At 49.3% G+C, this 20,970-nt stretch overlaps 8 protein-coding genes across 8 annotated transcripts; 2 read left to right on the forward strand and 6 right to left on the reverse strand.

Moving 5' to 3' along the window:
- Positions 1–259: 259 nt before the first annotated feature.
- On the reverse strand, positions 260–2,658 carry BO88DRAFT_375906 (HET domain-containing protein; the record flags this gene model as incomplete). Its single annotated transcript, XM_025704354.1, has 1 exon — positions 260–2,658. The coding sequence occupies one exon, from the start codon at positions 2,656–2,658 to the stop codon at positions 376–378; it is 2,283 nt and encodes a 760-aa protein (XP_025557431.1). The 3' UTR covers positions 260–375.
- A 415-nt stretch (positions 2,659–3,073) lies between these two features.
- Positions 3,074–4,127, reverse strand: BO88DRAFT_476049 (proline racemase family protein; the record flags this gene model as incomplete). The annotated part of the gene is made up of 1 exon (XM_025711912.1): positions 3,074–4,127. The coding sequence occupies one exon, from the start codon at positions 4,125–4,127 to the stop codon at positions 3,090–3,092; it is 1,038 nt and encodes a 345-aa protein (XP_025557432.1). The 3' UTR covers positions 3,074–3,089.
- Positions 4,128–4,847: 720 nt separating this feature from the next.
- On the reverse strand, positions 4,848–6,717 carry BO88DRAFT_352921 (fungal specific transcription factor domain-containing protein; the record flags this gene model as incomplete). The annotated part of the gene is made up of 2 exons (XM_025703613.1): positions 4,848–6,156; positions 6,203–6,717. 2 exons carry the CDS (start codon positions 6,715–6,717, stop codon positions 4,848–4,850), a joined length of 1,824 nt encoding a protein of 607 aa, XP_025557433.1.
- A 601-nt stretch (positions 6,718–7,318) lies between these two features.
- On the forward strand, positions 7,319–9,034 carry helE (3-ketosteroid 1-dehydrogenase helE; the record flags this gene model as incomplete). The annotated part of the gene is made up of 6 exons (XM_025705337.1): positions 7,319–7,470; positions 7,530–7,687; positions 7,737–8,183; positions 8,231–8,354; positions 8,401–8,712; positions 8,761–9,034. The coding sequence occupies 6 exons, from the start codon at positions 7,319–7,321 to the stop codon at positions 9,032–9,034; spliced, it is 1,467 nt and encodes a 488-aa protein (XP_025557434.1).
- Positions 9,035–9,163: 129 nt separating this feature from the next.
- BO88DRAFT_352883 (SNG1 family protein) lies at positions 9,164–10,267 on the reverse strand (the record flags this gene model as incomplete). Its single annotated transcript, XM_025703612.1, has 1 exon — positions 9,164–10,267. One exon carries the CDS (start codon positions 10,265–10,267, stop codon positions 9,164–9,166), a length of 1,104 nt encoding a protein of 367 aa, XP_025557435.1.
- A 1,852-nt stretch (positions 10,268–12,119) lies between these two features.
- Positions 12,120–13,272, reverse strand: BO88DRAFT_430294 (uncharacterized protein; the record flags this gene model as incomplete). Its single annotated transcript, XM_025709237.1, has 2 exons — positions 12,120–12,989; positions 13,015–13,272. 2 exons carry the CDS (start codon positions 13,270–13,272, stop codon positions 12,120–12,122), a joined length of 1,128 nt encoding a protein of 375 aa, XP_025557436.1.
- A 796-nt stretch (positions 13,273–14,068) lies between these two features.
- BO88DRAFT_447549 (Zn(II)2Cys6 transcription factor) lies at positions 14,069–16,568 on the reverse strand (the record flags this gene model as incomplete). Its single annotated transcript, XM_025710385.1, has 7 exons — positions 16,487–16,568; positions 16,097–16,433; positions 15,825–16,014; positions 15,737–15,768; positions 14,416–15,688; positions 14,188–14,366; positions 14,069–14,089 (listed from the first exon to the last, which is right to left on the reverse strand). The coding sequence occupies exons 1-7, from the start codon at positions 16,543–16,545 to the stop codon at positions 14,069–14,071; spliced, it is 2,091 nt and encodes a 696-aa protein (XP_025557437.1). The 5' UTR covers positions 16,546–16,568.
- A 380-nt stretch (positions 16,569–16,948) lies between these two features.
- BO88DRAFT_476075 (short-chain dehydrogenase) lies at positions 16,949–18,350 on the forward strand. The gene is made up of 4 exons (XM_025711913.1): positions 16,949–17,480; positions 17,551–17,847; positions 17,902–17,970; positions 18,023–18,350. The coding sequence occupies exons 1-4, from the start codon at positions 17,094–17,096 to the stop codon at positions 18,248–18,250; spliced, it is 981 nt and encodes a 326-aa protein (XP_025557438.1). The 5' UTR covers positions 16,949–17,093; the 3' UTR covers positions 18,251–18,350.
- Positions 18,351–20,970: the final 2,620 nt, after the last annotated feature.

The raw sequence follows: 20,970 nt of genomic DNA on the forward strand, positions 1-20,970 counted from the left end.
TGTCAACACTTAGTGGAAAGGAAATTCGAGAGGGCCGAAATATTTATGAAAAAGCCACGACCTGTGAAGTTTCGAGATTGTCGGACATTAATGTTGGAAGAGACGTGTGATTCGCACGTTGTCTCCGATACTCGAGGCAGGGCTGTCTACCTACAGAATAAGAGATATGGGATGATTGGCGTAGAGCGCTCCTTCCTTGCATGCGACAATAGGGTTCTCAGCTACATCCCGCTGGAACCTCACGACATCTCCAATGCCCCCGAAAAGAAAACTGCCATTTAATGTAGGTGGAATCTTCGACTCCCGTGTCCGGTCTATGCTTTGCTTTCGCTTTACAGGGTCCACTCATGACCAAGGCACATATCTTGAACATGGTTAAGATAATGAAATCGTCTCTCTCCTCATCTTCATATTACCATCACCACCCAACTTTCCGAACTCCGCTCGATCCAACCATGCAGATCCCACACGCTCATAGTGCCTCTTTCTCCCACCCTGGATTTCCTTTACAAGGAGAACAAAAATCCCAATGTGATCCCACAGTGTGCATAGGGCAATGCTATGTCTTCTCTCGAAGAGCACCAGCCCCGTATATTCCCCTTCTATCATCCCATCTTCGTTTGAACAATGAGGTGGCCCGCAGAACAGCACCGGAGCACGGGAATACCCATCCCCTATAACTATTCTGAATGCAGGAACAGAAGCAGTCCCAGAGGAAATACTCAAGAGCTTTATCTGGAGGCAATGGAGAACGGTGCATTCAATCTGCAGAAAGGGCGAAACTTCAGGCATCATATTCCCCCAAAGAGCGCTGTTGTGGTTGACGAAGAATTCCTCTATTGGGATATTCCCTGTGGAGATATGGTCAATACTCTCATGAAGGTTGAAGCAAATCCATATGCGAACAGGCTGATGCCCATCCAGTTCCTGCGGGAGAAGATCCTCCTCTGCGCAGCCGAATCTTCTGTCCCAGAGAAAGTAGTGATATGACACCTGACCTATCCAGCCGGCCCAGGACCAGCTGGGGAATTCTTTTCTCTGTATTAAGTGACCATCTTCGCCATTTGCACTGCAATCATCTTTGCAAGGAGGTTGGTAAATAGGTTCCCAGGACAGTGCGCAGACGAAGCGGAAATTCGGATCGCGCGCTAGAGTATAGGAAGTCTCCCCGCCAAACAAGAATGGAATACCGTAGAAGGTTGGATGATCGGAGCGAGCGAGGATGCCTCGAAAGGCGTTGATAGCATCGGAGTTGTAGGAGAGGCTTCGACTTGAGTAGTCTGATAGGTGTGTACGGAAGGTCCATGGTCGATATGGCCTACTGGAATAGTATGCTGGGTGCTGGGTTATTTGATAGGTGAACCGAGAAGAATCGAGGATGTGGTCGCGGGCAAGATTTGTGGCTGTTTGGGCCGTGGTCATGAGTGACAAATGAACAGAGGAAAGCACAGTCGACTCGCAATTTGTGGTCACTCCGCACATATAGTAAACCTGAAAGTCGGTGAAGAACAGACATCGACGCGAGAGGATTACTTCTTGAAAAGTCCAGCCACGGGAAATCCAAGGACTGGTGGCTAAAGCACGTCGGATTGAAGGCAGAGTAGATACCAGTCTCAAATCTGTCCCAGAGGCTGTCGGTGAGGTTGCTTGTGGTTGGCGCCGTCGTGGAACTGCACCGACGCCAGGTAACCCAGAAATCGAGATATCAGAACCAGCAGCAATTATAGTAGCATAAGCACCAGAATAGATAAGATCCATGTGAGATATTTGATCGTGCTTTTCTTGTGCGTTGTCCTGGTCAATGCAGTATTTGTCGACCCAGAGATATCTACCTCCGAGGTTGTTGACGACTCTGATGGCATCTTTGATAGTACCGTGCACTTTGTCCGGAAGCATAGCCTCAGGCTTTTGTATTCGGACAGTTGATTCCTCCGCGGACAGTGGTCCCCATACGTAGCTTAGCGCGAAATACTTCCAACCTGGCTGAAGAGGAACAATTTGCCTGGTCTGGCAATCGATTACCTTCAGTACAAAAGGCGGAGGAGTAGGGGAGCAAGTACATCGAGGCCCGTGATGACTCTGGCAGCTCTCCATCCACTCCTTCAGACGAGTGTAATTGATCTGACTCGGTGACACCCGGACCCCGTGAGTCCGCAAGTTGGCAATATCAGACCCCTTCACCGGCATAATGACGCTTTGTTCTAGATGGCTGCAGATATCAAAGATTTTCAATTCACTGGTGATGAAGATATCATCCCCGCTTCCGGGAAACACCGCGAGAAACACACTGTTTGACTCATCACTCATATACGTATTTCCCCTGCGGATTTGTTTAATAATATCTCGCTGTTTAGGTTCTGTTGTCATTTCTGCCGTGACACCTACTTCTTTCAAAATGCTGCTGAATGCACGTAAATGATATTGACTGGTATCCCATGTTGATTGGCGAGCTGATACGTTGAGGTCGAACTTGACTTTGTCGAAGAGATCGCACATCGGACATGGCGTGTTTGGGTCGGAAATGTTACTACCAAGTGATTTGATTGGTACACCTTCTAGTCTTGCATCTCGGACATCTTTGCTGAGTTGGAAGATAGCATCGAAGTCAATGGTGCGGCACCTTGCGCAGAGAGGTGCGTCTTGTTCCAGGGCATCCATGGTCTCTTGCAACGATAAGAGGTCTTAGTCTAGAAGCTTATGAAGGATGTAGCTCATATTGAATAATCGAGCTGCTACTCACTGGGCAGGTAAGCAAGAATGAAGGTTGCAGTCGGCGATGAGCGTCTAGCTGACATGAGCCCCGCCCTGCAGGATCCGACTCTTGGCCCGAGCTGCAGGTGGAAACAGAACTAAACGTGGGGGCCAGATGAAAAATGAAGTTAGTAGCACTGGGCTGGAAACATCATCTGGTAATATGAGCAATGTATTCTGTCATCTGTCAAACATTTTAACTGGGGGGTTTATTGAGTTTGCTCATACGTATAATCGAGAGTCTATTCATGCTAGCAATACAAGTATACGACAAGCATATCTTACACAATTCGAAGTAAATATCCCACATGCAACCTCTCACAACAAATATTCATCAACTAACGCAAGATAAATCCCGGAGAAAGAGGATCTTCCTCGTCAATCAAAAACCGCGACTGCGCAATCAGATGTGCCTGGCCCTTCACAAGCACATTACAGGAATCAAAGCCCTCATGGGAACCACCCCAGGACTCTATCTCAGCTTCAAAAGCCGACCCGATAATGGAGTGATGTAAAAGTTTCTGGTTCTTTCGAAGCCGACCATCCGAAGATAGAATAGCAATTCTCGCACAAGTGCCAGAGCCACAAGGGGACCGATCAATCTGACCATCACCATAGACAGTAACATTCCTCTGGACGATTGTCTTCCGGTAATCTGGATGGTTCCTTTCGTCCTCGAAAAAGATGACTGCGTACAACTCATAATCGAGATAAGTTGCCCTATCACCAAGTGCTGCTTTTATCTCTCGCTGAAGTTTGATGAATGCATCCGCATTGCCCGGCTTAATCTCAAGTCCCAATTCAACAGCACTCACTGAAGCCATAACAGCACCGGCAAAAGCCAAGTCAACACGGATCTCCTCATTACGAGAAGGGATCTTCACAGATAGCCCCTTCTCTATCGGAAAGCTGGCGATATTCATAAAGTAAGCCTGTGCTGGCTCTCCATCTTTCATAGTAACATGCGCTGCCACACGACCAGACGGAACATCAATCACCACCTCCACAATTCCATTCTCTGGGGCCTCGACAAGACCTGTCGACACAGCCCAGGACCCTAGGGCAATGGTACCATGACCGCATGCCGTCGAGAATCCGCTCGTATGCCAGAACAATACACCGAAGTGCGCACCCAAATCGTCTGGCGGGGTGATAAATCCCCCGTACATGTCAGCATGCCCTCGGGGTTCATGACTCAGAAATTTGCGGAGCCTATCCAACGGGTGGTTCTCGGTCTGGATGATCTGGTTGCGCCGGTCAGAGACGGTTCTACCTGTAGGCATGTACCCCGATGGAACTTCGGGGATGATGCGGAATGGCTCGCCGGCTGTGTGCCAGTCCTCGGTCTTAATCCAGTAAAATGGGTTGGTTGTCATTGTATGTGGGATAGTGGAAGAAGAGGTGGTTAGAGATGGGATGTGAGATTAGTGGGATATAGATGTCAAGAATATATCTCCTCGATTGATTAGGATCGTTTGATACTTTTTCACGTCGGGGTTCCAAGGAGAAACATGCTTTTTTAAACATAGAATTTTTGGCTGTCGAAAGAGGAAGCTATCCCAAGGTGCTGACCGGAAACAGCAACAATGCGGTCAGCTCGGGAAGGCCGATCATCCCGCATATTAATTTCATGAGTAATACAATTGCTACAAGATATCTTTGAATAAAAGCATATGAAAAAAAAGCAAAGAGACAGAGTAAGTTGAAAGCAACCAATGGGGGAAAGAAAAGTTTTCTGAGTATTTGGAGTCTTTATAGGTCGCCCTTGCCCCATCCTCTGGGAAGGAAAAAATAAGAAAAAGCAGACAAATGCGACAAGACAAGAACAGAGGGAAAACATTTTACAAGTTACAACGATACGGTGACAGCCAAGCATAGGTATGTATGTTAGCGGGACTGCAGATGCCGACCAGCTTACATACAAACACTGCGTTAATGTACCTATCTCATTAGGTGAATTCGCCGTCCTGAAGTTAGTCCTTGCCATGAATGAAATTGATCGTGAAGTGCGCCTTCCCTCGCTCTTGATGCATCGTAATCACCACTGCTACCATAGTGAAACTATCTCCTGGCATCTACTGATCAACATTCCAATCTCATTCCATCCCCAGCCCCCACCCCGGCCCGAACACCTCCCGAAACACATCCGCAAACCCTTCATCCAGTCCCATCGCAACAGATCCCAGGACCGGATCGCAGCTGCTCCCCACCAGCCCCGATTCAGATGAAAAGTGTAGCCCGCTATCCGCAACATCTCTAGGTCCCATCCCTGTCCCAACCTTCGCCCGCAAGACACTGAGCAAATGCCTCCCCAGCACGGCCGCGATTCCAATTCTATGAGACGGGGTGCTTCCAGCCTTCTCTAGCTGCAGGGCTACTTGCCCTAGCAACCCTAGCAACTCGCACTCGTCGCCGGAATTGGTATCATGCAAAGCGGGGAAGAGTCTGAGGGCGAGAGCAGCGGCGTAGGCAACCATCGCCCAAGATGGGGAGAGAAGACAGTACAGAGGTTCACCAATCGATTGGAGATCGTGGACGGCGAGGGTACAACATTGAATCGCGGCTGTAAAGCAGTCTTCTTGGAGGGCGTGGGAGTGGATGGTTGAGGTATTCAGGGCGAAAGAGAGCATCCAGAGACGGTTATGGAGATATACGTATGTGAGGAAGGCTATGGATATGTTGAGGGAGGGGGTGACGGCTTTTGAAGTACACCCAGGAAGCCAGGTAATTCGCCACGGGTCTAGGGTGGAGTCCACGAGATCGCGGACCCAGTGGGGGTTGTCGTGGGTGAAAGAGGCTTGCTGGTGCAGGATATGATGAAGGCCTGCTAGATGTTGACGGAGGAGGATAAAGGCACATGTGTCCTTGTCGGTGGAATCGGCAAGAGGGTGCAGCCACCATTTCTCAATATTCCGGGTAAGGGGTGACTCGGGAAAGGCAGTTGCTCGCCCATAAGCGGCGCTGGTAGCGCGTTCCCACAATAGGATGCGCAGCCAGGTGCGTTCGTTATTACGCGCCTGTCGCTGGGACATGATCGAGTCGGTGGCAGGAGTATAGTAAGGCTTAACCTGGTCTAAGCCTAGCTCAGTGGCGATGGCCACGGCGTAGGACGTGTAGAGCCAGGAGCGTTCCTCGGACAAGGTTGGGGCAGGGGTAGCAGAAAGGAGCGAAATGTAGTATCCCTGAACAATTTCAACTGACTTGAACCCAGATGTGTGGACATGTCGCGAGAGCGTCTCGCCGTGAAGGCGCAGGCGCTTGGCGCACGATGCAGACTGGTGATCGAATTGAGCTGTAATGGCCAGGATCCATGTGAAGAGGAGGGCGGAGCGGGAGCGCACATAGTCGACGGTGTGGAGAACTGGGTCCAGAATGCCGTTGATGGGGTGTAAGCGGATGAAATAGCTAGTAGTCCATTAACAAGAGAGCTGTCAGGAAGTGGTGTACATACATTGAAAACAAACTATGCGCATTCTCTAACGATAATAGCCCCAGTTCGATAGGATCCAGGTCTGGACCGACATCTCGAGGTGAATCCGCATCAGGAGGTCGAAAATAGTTTGAATGGGAGTGGATGGGTGGCGTGGGATCATAAATGGCACTAAGGCCCTCTTCCAATGTGTCTCGACCCAGCTGCAGACCTAGGGACGCATAGACTGAGTGCTGGAGGAGCACCCGGCCTCCACTTGTAGTACTTGGTAGATCCAGCGATGGCGTCAATGGCTGTGCTGCGCTAGATGCGTCCGCCAGGAGTGCGAGTGGATTGCTAACTGGCTCTTTTGGAGTTGGTAAGCCATCATGGTAGCTTCTCACTGCACCGTCTATGGTTGGCACTGGCCTGTTACTGTCGCTACCATGCTGTAGCTTCGCCACGATGACTTGAAGTAATTCCTCTTGGCCCGTGGTATTCAGCACCTGTTGTACCTCATCAGCTGATACCGGTGCTTTCTTGAGCTGAGCTTGCATCTTTCGATAAGACTTTTCGAACCCATTATAGCGACCAACAGCACCAGGCCTACGACCCAAAGGACGGGGAGGGGGGATGTTGCAGCGACGATTGTTGCGTCGACAGCGGTCGCATGGCTCCGATAGATCGGGCCGGATACAGCGCATCTTCAGGTGACGACATACTTCGCATGCAGCTGCAGAGGTTCTGGAGGCTCTCCTAGCTTGACTTGAACGAGTGCTTGGGGCCATAGTTGAAGAATCATGGGATGAGAGCTTCGAGGTAGTCGCAGGAAAATTACCCGAATTGCCGAGAAATCCTGGAGAAATGCGGGGAATCACGGTATCCGGACAACCCTATCATGGCCGGTGTCGCCACTTTCCATTCAGTATGGGCATGGAATGAAAGAAGCTGGTAGGGATTCGTATATCTTGATTTGCTATCGGCTTGACCGAATGGCCTTCCCCTATAACCCGGTCTTGTCATGCTCGTTCAGGACAGGATACCCGGGTGGGTCCTCCGGCCACTTAATTTAGCCACCGGAGGGTGGTTATATAGCCGGCGCTCGTCTTCAGCCATCACTGCACACATACCTCTTTCTCATAGCTTGATTGACACAAAATGCAAACAATTACCGTTGATGCCCTTATCTGTGGCGGGGGCATGTCAGGCCTTGCCTGTGCCTCTTTCGCCGCGTCCTCCGGGGCTAAAGTTCTCGTTGTAGAGAAACAGTCCACCGTGGGCGGGTCATCCAATTACTCCGCAGGGATGTTGTATGTTGAAGCTAGCACCTATCAATTATAGGGAACACGTACTTATTATTTTGGTGCAGTTGGGGCCCCAAGTCATACTCAAGTCTGCGCTCATGGGTACCATGGGGAAATCCCGATCTCCAAGCCGCCTGGATGCAGGACTACCTCCCGGCCGTACAATGGATGCGTGAAAATGGTGTCCCAGTGGCGCAGAGATTTGATGGGATTATGACAATCGGTATGTCATTCTTCTCGTCGCAGCGAAAAGTAATTGACATGAGGTACAGGCATCGGTTTCCCAATCAATATCCCTCATCTCCATGCATATCATCAGCAGCGCATCAGAGATAGCAATACCGGCTCACAAATTTTTACCAATACCGCGGTGGTGAAGCTCCTGCAGGAAGTTCCGGGAGTTCCTGGATCGCGCGTTATCGGGGCGGTTATTCGTCGCGCGGATGGTACACACTACGAAGTTCGAGCGAAGCGGGTTGTCCTAGCCACTGGGGGATTTCAAGGTAACCCTAGGCTACTGTCTATGCATATGGGCCAACACGCAGACGACATGTTTGTGCGATCCAACAAGGGATCGGTGGGAGACGGTTTGATTCTAGGAACACAAGTAGGTGCAGGTAGCAGTCGTGGGATGAGTACCTTCTATGGTCATTTACTCGCGGCGCCTCTGCAGGCCGAGAAGGTCGACCCACGGGACTATTTGCCGTTGGCACAATATCGTAAGTGACATAAAATATCGCCATACATGGTACTAATCATCACCTAGAAAGCAAACATTGCCTGCTTATCAACGAGAACGGCCGGAGATTCGCGGATGAGACGACCGGCGATGAGATTATCAATCAGTATCTCGCGAAGCAAGAGAAACGGCGAGGATTTCTTCTCTTCAAGTATGTTTACCTTGATGTTCCTCGAAGTATATGCCTGACAACGCAGCGATCGCACTCGGACCCAGCACTGCATATCCGCACCGTTCCCCAACGCGGGTGAGATCGATCGTCTAGCCAAAGCTCAGGAACACGGCTGCCGTGTCGGTAGTGCGCCGAGCATCAACGGGCTGGTCGACATACTCAAAGAATGGGGAGTGAACGAGACACAGGCTCGAAGGACAATTGAACAGTATGATCAGGTCATCCGGCTAGGCAACTCGACTGTGGCGTTGGATGCCCCTGTCGGGGCAGGCGGAAAACCTCCAGTCCCCTTAGTAGAGGGCGACGGACCCTTCTTTTGTATGGAAGTGCAGCCATCGTACGTATTCCTTCTTCTATCTAAATGTGCATATGACTGATCATGCAGAATTACATTCACGTACGGTGGCATTAGAACCGACCCTAGGGGCCGCGCGTTGACGACCGATGGAAATCCCATCCCAGGGCTGTTAGTTGCTGGGGTTGATGGTGGAGGGTTCAGTAACCTCGGATATGCGGGCGGCTTGGCTCTTGCCTTTGTGACGGGCTTCTGGGCTGCAAAGGCAATTGCGATCGAGTTGAATCTGCCGGTCCCTAGCTTGCCAGCCGCAGACCAGCGAGATGCAGTAGATCGAGACTTTGGAATGGGAAGTAAACTGTGAATACATGTGTATCGGATAGCTTTCCTGTGATGTGCTTATTACTAGAGGATTGATATTCTTATTGAGTCAACTACAAAATTAAATGAATACACATGATTTCAACGCCAACGATTTCAAAGGTTATACCAGTCACGCCCTGGGCCCCTCGGACTTTTCATCCTCTATAATCTGAACTCCAGCCTTCATCGCTGTCTGATGACGATACCTCAGAGCAACCGAAAAACCCACAACACCCACAATCCACCAAGACCAGAGTATAGGCAAGCTTCTTCCCAAGTAAGGGTTACATCCTCGCGTCCAGACCTGAAGGAGCGTATCATTGAGCTCCCTACCAGGCAGAGCATATCCCCAGCGATAGAAACCCGGCGATAGCTCAAAGGGGCTAAGCGTGCTCGAGACATTCAGGATAATCCAAGTCAAGATAGCGAAGGGAATGAACTGCATCGGCACAAACGTGGTGACAAACTCAAGGAGCAAGTAATGAACTTGCATTGCAAGCCAGATAGTCATCCAAGTCAATCCAAACTGCGAGGAATGGACGTCCCACCCTTCGCGAAAGACCCATATATATCCGGACATTGCGAGAGCACTGATGAACGTGTACACGAAAGCGACAAGGGCACGGAAGCTAACCAGCTGAGTGAGTGAGACAGCGAAAAGATTGAAATTCATTGAAATTCCGTTGAAAGCCATGAGGAAGAAGAATTGTTGAATGATCGGCATAACCATCGATACGGTATTGTAGTAGAAGCGAGTTCCCTGGTCGGTGGGGAGAAGGTCGGTTTCCGTGCTGGCTATAGGTTGTAGAAGGGTTGATGCAATTGAAGGGTTGGAGACGTTGGCTGTGGCAAAAATGGATGTTTCGTTCGCTTGGCTGTAGACATTACCGGTTACCTGGACCAGTTCGGTAAGGCTTGCGTGGACTGTCTGCGCATAGGCAGCATATTTGGCGCCGTTCCAGACGTATCCTAAGGCGTCGGCATTATTGTAGTTTTCTGCTGCAGCTGGGGAGGCGATGGCCGTTGATAGACGCAAAGAAGCATTGGTTTTGGCATATATAGCTCCCCAGTACCCTTCTTTGCATACTGCGCGCTTCAAGGAGTCCTCGGTAGGATATTCTTCTGTGGAATGTTGTTCGATGGTGGGAAAGGCTGGGCTTCTAACAAGGTCGTAGGCTTTCAGAACGGATTTGCCGATGATGCCCTGGTCAAAGTCGACATAAAGAACTTTCATTGCACTGAACCGCGTGCCGTGTCGAAATGCAGTGCCATACAGATAGCACAGGTTGGCGAGGAATAGGACCTGGAGGGAGACGAAAGCCCCTGCTAGGGGACCTAGTATCTGTTTTGGAAACTGCATTGTACTGCTTCCTAATATGTGGGGGAACTTGAATCACTTGCAAACACAGGAAGTTAGTTCCGACGATGAATGAAGACATACAAGGTAAAGAGCGTCGCTTATATGGAGATCATCTGAATCGAGAAGACGAGCTGCCCACGCGGCGGTGCGCGCTTTATAGCCTTGAGCTGTGTCCATATTCGCATTCAGCATCTTCTAGAATCCAAACTGCATGATCGGACTCTTTGCCCCTTTTGATTATAAGGAGTTAAGGGGGCTTTAAAGCCCATCCCAACTGGTACTGGTTATATTTGGGCCTTCTTGGCTTTAAAGATTGTCTCTCGATTTGGGACCCTGAGCGGAGTTTAGTTAGTCAGCGGATATATATATGTCTGGTAAGGAGTATCCGGCAAATCAGCCAATCAACTAACTATCCTCAATGACATCTGCAAATGACTCAGCGGATCCATGATTTCATAAGCTTCCGAGTTAAGCTCCGAACAGGCTCAAGGAGTGCGCTGGACGTTGCGAAAATGCGCATAGGTTGAGTTAATCCATTGCGTTCGATCATATTATTTATGTATATTGCTAAAGGCATATACAGTGCCGTTAAATGGCGTTTCTGGTCAGGAGTCAATCTTCAAAGCGTGCCCATCGCCGAGTCAATCCGGCGATCATGTTCGGTTAGACCCTGACTCTGATCATGAGGTGGGATATTCTGGGCTTACCAAGTCTTGCTTAAAGCTAAAGGGCCAACATCAATGTCCCGAGCACTTGGACTGGCAAGCAAAACTAATTGCAGGCTCAAGTCCTCCTCAATATGATTCTTGATTTCTCCAGTATAAATATAGCGTATCTCGCCAACCACATACGTAACGTAACTTGCAACTAAATCCATGATAGGGCATTACCCTTCTACCCCATGTCGGCAATACTCACACTTATCTTCTACATCCTGCAGAATCCCTCTGAGCCTGTGAGAATCGATGTCAAGCTTTTGACGGCTACCGGTCATGTGAATGAACGGATATTACCTAGACAAAAATCAAAAGCCGCTACGCCGGCGCACCTAGAGAGTGTAGTGGAGTTCACACCCACACAGGAAAATGCGGCGTAGAAGTCAATTAACAATGCTGCGGGATTACTGCCGGCAAGGTTAAAGTAAATAGGTGCTTTTGATTTCATATATCAACGAGTAACAACAATATATATTCAAAAGAGCGCCTCTAATTGCAGTCTCACGTAGTTGAACACAGCTAGATAGCATCGAAATGAAGGAATGGAATTGTAATTGATGACGATCATGCCAACTGGTTAAAGTGTGATGAAAGCAGCACACGACCTACACAATACCAACGTGCACTACTCATCAGTCTAGTTGGGAATATTCCATGGTAATGGCGCTGGGCATACCCGTTGTTGAGCCTTGGCTCCACACATTCAGATCCACCTGATGTCAACATAGTTTTCAGGCCCTTCTAAGAGAACCTATGGAACTATTGTATATTTACTCCCTAGCCAGGCGATTGAGTCTGGAAGTATACTGACGCGAAGCTCTCACGGATGATCAATGCGTGGTAGAAATAAGTATGTATTTTTGATGATATTCTAGTATAAAGCAAGAAAGACCACGAAGAATCAGGTCCTAGTTATTTACAGATTTGTATAAACCCTGCATCACTTCAATGAAAAGATGCTCCTCAAGGCTGGCAGTTGACGATGCAAGATATGGGCCCTGTGAGCACTCCTACACAGACTTGGCATAATGGCTGCCCATTTTCGCTCTAAGTCGCGCCCCAAGGACTCTATAAAGAGACTGTACATGTTGTAGTGAGAAAGGACCGCGGTAGTCCATGGACACACCGGGTAAATTTGAGTTCGAAAGTCTGTGGTATGCGTTGTAAGGATATTCCCAAAGTCCAATCTGCATCAATATAACTGCAAGACTTTTCAGATCTTCGCCTTTCCAAAATCGAATTGACTTCATCTCAATGTCCGTATTGTCGCCCTGCATTCTATAGTCGTCCGAAAGGCACTGCCAGGCGCTAATGTACGGTTTGCTCAGGTCGTCCCATTGATCTCCCTCATTCCGGAAAAAGATAATGTTGCTACTGGAGAGCTGCCTGTGCTTCCACCCAGCAATGTGCAGCTGTAACAGTGCAAGGGTGAGTTTTTGTGAAAGACGAAAACGGCTCTCTAAGTTGGGACTTGGTGAAGCGAGGATTCCGGGGCAGGACGCGATCTTGTCATCGAGTGTCAATAGTCGGGCCGTACTATTGGCGTGTTTTGGGAATTTGAAAACATATCCCACAATAGGGCACTTTTTTCCATCAGGCAGCTGTCCTGTCGCCAAACTATAGCCCAAACAAGGTAGCATGCAGAGTCCTGGGTCAATCCTAGAGGTCCTTTGTAGAAGTCGAACAAAGTAACTGTATCGCTTCGCTTGGGCTTCTTCGTCAAATGTATTCCGGAGACTGTGGTTGCGCAACCGCCATTCTACGAGGACGAGTTCTTCACTCCAGGACTTCTCTGAATTGTAAACATAACGATACCGGGTAAGTGGAGACTTTGCAATGTTGCTCTCAGGCGATGTACAATCAATAACCACTCGGGGGATCTTGGCGTCTCAAAGCCTTGAAAACAAGAATGGGGATCTCCAAACTATCCTCAACTGCCGCGGGCGGAGGGGTCGATGATGAAGAGGCTATAGAATTTCCGATAGAGCCTGTCTCGGAATTCAACGTTTCTTCGCAGATATTGCGTTCGTTTATCTCACGCAGCTCGATTATACTCGCAGCCTTAGGGTTTCCCGGTTTAAACGTATGGGTTGCGGTATCGAGAACACATAAGATGAGCTTCTGAGCACTTTCCATATCCTCGTTACGTCGCAGCAGACTCATGAGATCTTCGTTGTACACTGCCAGTTCTGAAACCAGGTCTCGTAGCTCTGATTGCTTGTGTCGCGTCCAGCAACTTTTAGTGACCCGGAAAGTGGGGGATACGAACATATGCATGGCGGCACCTGGCGAGAGAACAATTTCTCTCAAGGGCTTGTGCTCTGGAGTAATTTGCATCTGGTTTTCCAGCCCCAGAGCCACTTGTTTCAAGAGCTTCAATATCGATCGCCAGATCCCGCGGTACTCCAGATTACCGGTCTGTAACGGAGCCTGGGGCGCCAGGTATATCCTCGCGCTTTTCCCCCATGCATGAAATCTCGACCGCTCATTCTCAAGAAGCCGTGCCAGTGCTGTATCCTTTTGGGAGATAGCATTTCTTAGGAACACATACCCTTTATGACAAAGAGTATATAAGGAATCCAGACGCTCCTGTATAAGCGACTCCATCATGGAAGAAATGTAGAAGAACAAGGAATAGAGAGGGGCAGATGTGTGTGAGTGCACAGGCTGCCCTGGTCTGTGAAACCCGGCGAGGTGGCCCTGCCTATCACGTGAGCGTACTTGCGCTAGTTTAGGGCTGTCCAGCTATCCTTCAATCAACGGACATGCTTTGCCACCTTCGTTTGAGCAGGTGTAACATTGCAGCTGAGGCCTAGCCTAGAAGCCCACAACGCAGAATCATCACACTTCCCAATATACCCCGCTATTCAACGGTTCTCGTGGCATCTTGCTTCCCCTTCACAAGCATACGGAATTGATTGAGACGGATTAGTAACGATTCATGTTCATTGAAGCAAAGCTAGTGGGTCATGGACTCCCACTGTATAAATTTTCATTCAAATGGCAAGCTATATCAGCACATGCAGTTAGTATTCTCTGATTCGAACAAAAGAACCCTTGTGATACCAGTCTACTTACCCAACTCATGTCACCGGAAAAGTCCCAGAGATTCACAAGCTCACTTGGCAGGCGCGATAGATCGAATTCGGGCTCGGACGACGATAGCATCTTGGGCTCTGCCGCAGATATTGACCCCTCCATTTGAGAACTAAGGGTAATTCCTACCATGGGATCGAATCTCTCTGTCTCGGTCTCCGCTATACAGGTGTCAGAGAGGGCCAGGAAGGAAATAAATAATGACCTTACTGGAAGTGGTGCTGTGGCCATTGATATTCCCGCCACCGTTGCTGCTATCTGATGGGGATACACTGCAAAGCACAGGGGCATTCAGCTTCCTCAGCATGATACTAGTTGACTGCCAGGCTTGCCAGGCCTCCGCTGACTCATCCTTATATTGTGACCAGATCCGCTGTGAAGTTTGGAGGGCAAGAAGCAGATCGTCCTTTCTCAGCGTTCCAGACTGCCCGCCTTGTGCACCTTCCTGCTCGAGGTTGTGGAGCTCCAGGCATACCACCATCGCCGCCAGCATGAAATCATTTGTGGTCAAGGAAGTCACGAACCAGCGACATTGCGCTAGCACACCTCCTGCTTGAACCTGACCATCAATAGTCGCTTGATGCTGCAGAAGACTCACTGCCGCGTCGAGACAGATACTTCGAGACTCCGCATACCGAACATCCGAGCGGCCCTCGCAGAGAGACTTGCGATGTAGGATGCACCGCGTCTTCTGATACAGAATTTGCAGGTTATAGCGCAGCATGACGAGACGTGGAGAGGCCGTAACAGACTCCGATACGCTGCGAAACTGGAGACATACTGGGACTGCGGCGTAAGACTCATTCAGCTGCTTGTCGAGTTGATACATGAGTGCGGACGGGATAGGCGCGGTGGATGCAGCATGGTCAATCACGAGACCAAATACCCTGGAGAGTCGACTTTTCGCAATCAAATAAGTCACCGGGGTAAATGCTGTGTCAGGACGGACTGGCGGCAAGCTTGTCGAGTCCTCAGAGAAGTCCTCGTCTAGCAAGTTGTGTGGCGGTTGTGTATCTGCTAACCCGTCATAGATCATTCGGGGCAGACCCAACTGAAACGAAATGAGTGCATCCAGCTGGGACATGAGTGTCCATATGCGTCGCCGCATTTCGGCTGCAAAGAAAGAGAGCTCTGGATAGCGTGAACCGTCCCGATGAAGGCCAGCCCGCATGGCCAGGCGGTTGATCATTCCCATTAACAACCAGACCTCGTGATGAAACTCTTCGCCCCGAAAGTACTCCGTTTGCGCATAGAACATTAGAGCCTCTATGGTATATTTTGTCGGAGCTGTGTACTTGTTATCAATGAGGCAATAGGCAGCTTGTTGCCGAAAATCATCACACAGCCCGTGGGTGTCACCGATCGGGTCTGGTCTGTGGCCCTCAGTGAGCTGGTGATGGTGGATTGCCAGACACATGATACTGAAGAGAATACTCAACCATGCCAGATTGACATCTTGTGGATGAGTCCAGAATTGGTCATACTGTGAACGTCAGCATACGTACACATATCACGTGAATGGGTTCCCTACTTCTTTCTGGAATGTCGGGGCATGCAGGACAACTGGACAACTGCGTCAGAGCACTCGACCAATATTCCTTCAAAGGAGGTATACATACGAACACCCGGCTCCATAGAGCTGAAAAATCGTGACACCAGCAGATCTACGGTCGGTCTTGGCGGGAGGTGGCTCAGGACCTCCGCTATCCCGCCGGGCGGAGACACCCCTCGGAGAAGGGCGGACCCGTTATCACACCGGAAAGGCAGATATGATGGCCCTAACTCGACGCACTCTTTGAGCTCAGCAATCTGCCAGCCAGATCATCGGGTCATGTTAGTACAATGTCCTAGTGGAGTTTGTGATGACTGCAAAAGGAAGGTTCCCACGTACACTGTCTTGCAGTGCGGTCCAATGAGCGCCTGAGACATAAGTCATCCCTGTCTGATCGACCCGCAGGCTACCAAAGGAGTTGGCCACTGTCTCTGGGCTAGCAGCCGGGAGATCATTGCTCTTATGCGCCAGGTGAACTGGGTTCTCTACCGTTTGGGGGGTTTCGCCCTTTTGCAATGCTACCACTAGATCCTCCAGTTGGCGGATCCGTTGGGTCAACTGCCGGGGCTGAGCTGGTCCATTCCTCCGCGGAGCTGCTGAGGGAGGGTGAGCATATACGCATCCTAACCCACGCTTGGTACAGCTACTACAAGGCTGGAGACGGTCACATCTTAACCTTCAGGGGGTTATTCAGTCATTCAAGCGAACTACCACAACGGTATGCCTTACTTTTTCTGACGACAAAATGTGCAGGATATAGGCGTCCGAACGGGGGGTTTAGATGCCATTGTACCTGATACAAAGAATTGGTCTTGTAACAGGGTGCGTTGAATGGATGGGGATATTGATGTGATATTGATGTTGGGCGTCTCTCGCGGGGTTCACCGCCGCGGCTTACTCAGCAAGATGTCTCAATACGAGCCTGCAGGGTTTTCTATATGTTGCACACTTTATTGTATTGTCTCTAAATTCTCCATAGCATACACACTCTTGACTTGGATACCCAGTCCCAGAAATAGTTAGTCTGTTGGAACCATCTGAGCTAGGCCATGATACAGGCTTGTCCACCGAGAGACATTCAGTGTATCTGGCTCAACGGCACTCCAAGATCGCCCGGGCTTGGCGCGCCGGGCCGGAGATGCTAGCGCCGGAGATGGTCCCGCCCTCCCGAATTGTGGCTCCGGAGTGAGGGTCCGGAGGGCTTCACCTACTATAAATCCACCAGTATAATCCAGGTATGCGTGTCAGTACCAATTTTGAATCATCCAAGATTTCCTATCGTTTTCCAAGATAATATACCATCATACTCGGACATACACCCACAGACACGCACACAATGGCACCCGCCCTCGGCCAGATCTTTCCCCCAAACCCTACTTTTGTCGAGAAAGACATGCCCGACCTAACGGGAAAAGTAATTATCGTCACCGGCGCAACCTCTGGAGTAGGCTTCAATACAGCATCTATCCTATATTCCAAGAACGCCACTGTCTACATCGCAGCCCGATCTGTCGACAAGGCCCGCACGGCTATCAATGAGATTCAGACCTCCGCGGAGGGAGCACATAGCCGTGGTCGCCTCTCCTTCCTACAACTAGATCTGTCCGACCTAGCCAGCATCAAAGAAAGCGCCAATAGGTTCCTGGAACAGGAAGACCGTCTTGATATACTGATTCACAATGCCGGGGTCATGACTCCCCCGGCGGGCAGTAAGACCATTACTGTATTTGCCCCATAGCAATAACAGCAAACTGATGAGAAAGACATCAAAAGCTGATAGTTATGTGATATAGGGCCATGATCTTGAAATGGGAACAAACTGTCTCGGGCCCTTCCTCTTCAATAAACTCCTTCTTCCCCTTATTCAGCGCACCGCGGCCACGGCTCCTGCGGGTAGCGTGCGCGTAGTGTGGCTATCATCCATGTTAGCCTCGTTCGCGGCAACCGGTGGAATTATTTTCGATGATGAAAGTGATTCTCCGAAGGTTCTATCTGATGCGATGCAGAACTATATGGAAAGTAAAGTGGGGAATATGTTTATTGCTAAGGAGATGGCGAAGCGGTATGGTGGGGATGGCATTCTTAGTTTGGTCCGGTTGGCCCTTATCATTAACTTCTATGGTATATATGCTAATGAGACACAGAGCGTGCATCCCGGCCTCATGAGGACTGAGTTACAGAGACATAATTCTGCTATTCAGTCAACGGTTATGGTATGTTTTCATTTTCCCGCAAGGACCTCAACTCCTGGCTGACAATACGCAGGGCTGGATATTCAAAGGTCCCCGATACGGAGCATACAGTGAGCTCTTTGCGGCTCTGTCTCCGGAAGTTACAGAAGAGAAAAACGGAGCGTATATTATTCCCTGGGGGAGGTTCGGCCCTATCCCTTGTCATCTTCAAAAGGCCTTGGTGTCGAAGCGTGACGGAGGGACCGGGACGGCGGAGAGATTTTGGGCTTGGTGTGAGAAGGAAACCGCTCCGTATCTTTGAATCATCCTTTGCGTTTTCCTTCGCTGTAGAGCAACTGTTTGGGACGAGAGTTCATAATATAATACCTCTTGTTTTCGAGCCCAATTTGATTTCATTCATCGTATTCTTGGTGTTTACCTAAAATGTTTTGTAAACAGAATTGATTCTAGCAGGCTGCTCCGTATGACAGATAGATATCAGCTCGTATTCAACGACAGAGGATATAGTGACATAAGTCCCGTTGTTGACTGCAGTCTACTCCCTTTGAAGCCCAGATGGCCGAAATTGGAAGCTTTCTATCCTCACTCCTTTCCTCGATATACCTCATGTACGCCCGTATCGATCTGACTACTCTGGACCTGATACTGCGCACTTGGATCAAGGGATATTCTTTGCCGTATTATTCTCACTCACAGGCAGGCAAAAGTATTTTGCTATATCGATAGAACGGGAAGTGGAGCATAGACCTGCAGTCCAGTCGTGGACGCATTTACCCCTCCCTTTAGAAAGCATCCTAAGCCAGATTGTCCGTGACTAAGGTCTTGTTTGCCTGGTAATGGTTGAGAAGATCACTAACCCTCCAAACACTACTCTCCGGCATACTCTGGTATCCAGATGATCTCCTCGGAGGCCTTGATGTTGAGTCTATGTTTCCCAATCTCTTTGGACACGCAGGGAGACTTTTTTACCGTCCTGTGATAACTCTCATTCACTGCAATTGCTTTGAGCTGCGTGACAGCATCACTGGCGAGAAGGACATAGATATTCTGGAAATCGGGGTTCGTAAATGTGAGCAGATGCAATTGTAGAAAGTGCAGCATGTTATCCTCTGGCTCAGCAGTCTGCATGAATCAAGCAACTAAATATGTCGCTAACGAAATTGAAGCGAAGTGCATCCAACATTGTCAAAATTTTGTTGGTTGTGTACTCACGAGAGATGTAGAGAAGACCGTGGTGAACATTCCTATAAGTCCATACTTTTGACAGTGTGTTAGCGAGATAGAAAATAGATGGTGAACTTGGTGGAACTTGGTATTGAGTAGGAACAACACTGGTGAGACAGTCATATCTACCAGAGAGTATGCAGGCAAGTGGACCATTTAAGCCAAGCACTGTTGACGTTTCTCGGTTAACTAAATCCGAAGTGTCAGTCAAAGGGCGTCATGGTCTTTTCTTGGGGCTTTTGTATCTAATACTGGACTCAGCTTCGTTAGTCGTCTGGATTATCCCCGGTACTGGGGAGGATTGTGTCCTACCAATCAATGATACTATGGGGAGTACGTCACTCATGCCTGTGATTATTGGTCACTTTAGTGAGCTTCCACTCCAGCTCTTTACTCGGAAGACAAAAATTCGGAACCGTCAGTATCAGGAGTACACAATTGTTATGATAACGTGCAGCTGTTACGAAACAAAAGCTCAATAATGGCATTTCCGATTGCAGATATCGCTTTTTTCATGCGTCATTGACAGATTCCATGATATAGCCATGCGGCCGAACAAAAGTACTCTATACTTTTAGTATTGATGAATCGTGAGAACATATATTTTGTAAAACTAGGACTCAGAGGGAAACACCACATGTCTCCACGTGGTCAATACAAGGCATTGTTAAGCGCCTTACTACTGATAAGAGTATTATGGGATGCAATCTATCTGCTAAGGTTGTTATCGAATTCTTCCCTCAAGTGGCGCGTTTCATAGTCTACGCGGAGCCTCTCCAAGTACCTGATCGGCAAGGCGCAGAAGCGCTAGTCGAGGACCTTCTTGAGCATCTCGTGAGAAACTTCATTAGAGCCTTAGCAACTCAGACATATGGCTTGAATGCTTTGAAACATGCGGATATGTAAATATGAATTACGCACGTTCACTCCAGGAGTAGGCGCCCTTCTTGTCTAGCTGTACGCAAAGCCCTGGTATTCGGTCGACAAACATCCGGGAGCCCGTCAGAAACCCTAAACCGTGTCATATAACCACCAAGAAGCGCCAGCGGCTCCAATTTCCCGTGCTGGCTAATTAAGCGCTTGCTAGTATTTTGTAGTGATACTGAGCACTAAATAACGCGCGTCGCAAATGACCAGCCCATCTGGTTAGTGACCGCAACCGGTAATGCCGATCAGCTGAGGCAACCCGACGGGGATTCCTTAATCCGATGCCAGGTTCCCTACTTCTCCACCGGAGTAATTCTCAATGAATGTCAACAACCACCAGGCATTCCTCGGTACGAGAGAACGGCGAAGATCTCAAGCATTTTGGACACGCGACCTGCTCCGTTCCCTTCAGTGAGGAACTGGAATGACGTCGCTTTTCCGAGGACGACCGGAGGGACTCTTTGAGGGTACATTGGTGGATACTCGGCTAATCCGTTGCACCACTCAAGGGGCCCTTGTGGCGCCGGTTCCGCGGACGAAGCCGACGGCAGCATTCGGACTCTCGTTCCACCTTCTTCTTTCGACCGTTTTAGGGGTCTTGGCACGTGCGATTTGATGGAGACAGTAAGACCTGACTGGCTCATTATTGGACATGAGGTTATCCACTGGGATGATGACCCATTCACGGATAATGTTAAGAACCGCAAGTCTACCCCAACGACATCGAATCATACAATCCTGAAAATTTTTTTCTGTTATGTCCTGCTTTCATTTCCCTTTCTCACTTTTCTATGGCCCCTTCCCATTCTCCACTGTCATCCGCATAACCTGCGAGAGCGCTCGCACGCACACCAAACCAGGTCAACCCGA

The sequence above is a fragment of the Aspergillus vadensis genome, assembly GCF_003184925.1.
Source record: "Aspergillus vadensis CBS 113365 unplaced genomic scaffold BO88scaffold_38, whole genome shotgun sequence".
Lineage (NCBI taxonomy): Eukaryota > Fungi > Ascomycota > Eurotiomycetes > Eurotiales > Aspergillaceae > Aspergillus > Aspergillus vadensis.

Bases quoted from the DNA above. Each gene is read 5' to 3' on its own strand.
- BO88DRAFT_476075 (XM_025711913.1), top strand. From the start codon at position 17,094: ATGGCACCCGCCCTCGGCCAGATCTTTCCCCCAAACCCTACTTTTGTC. The intron at 17,481-17,550 runs GTATTTGCCCCA...TATGTGATATAG, and splicing joins CGGGCAGTAAGACCATTACT to GGCCATGATCTTGAAATGGG. The intron at 17,971-18,022 runs GTATGTTTTCAT...GACAATACGCAG, and splicing joins CTATTCAGTCAACGGTTATG to GGCTGGATATTCAAAGGTCC.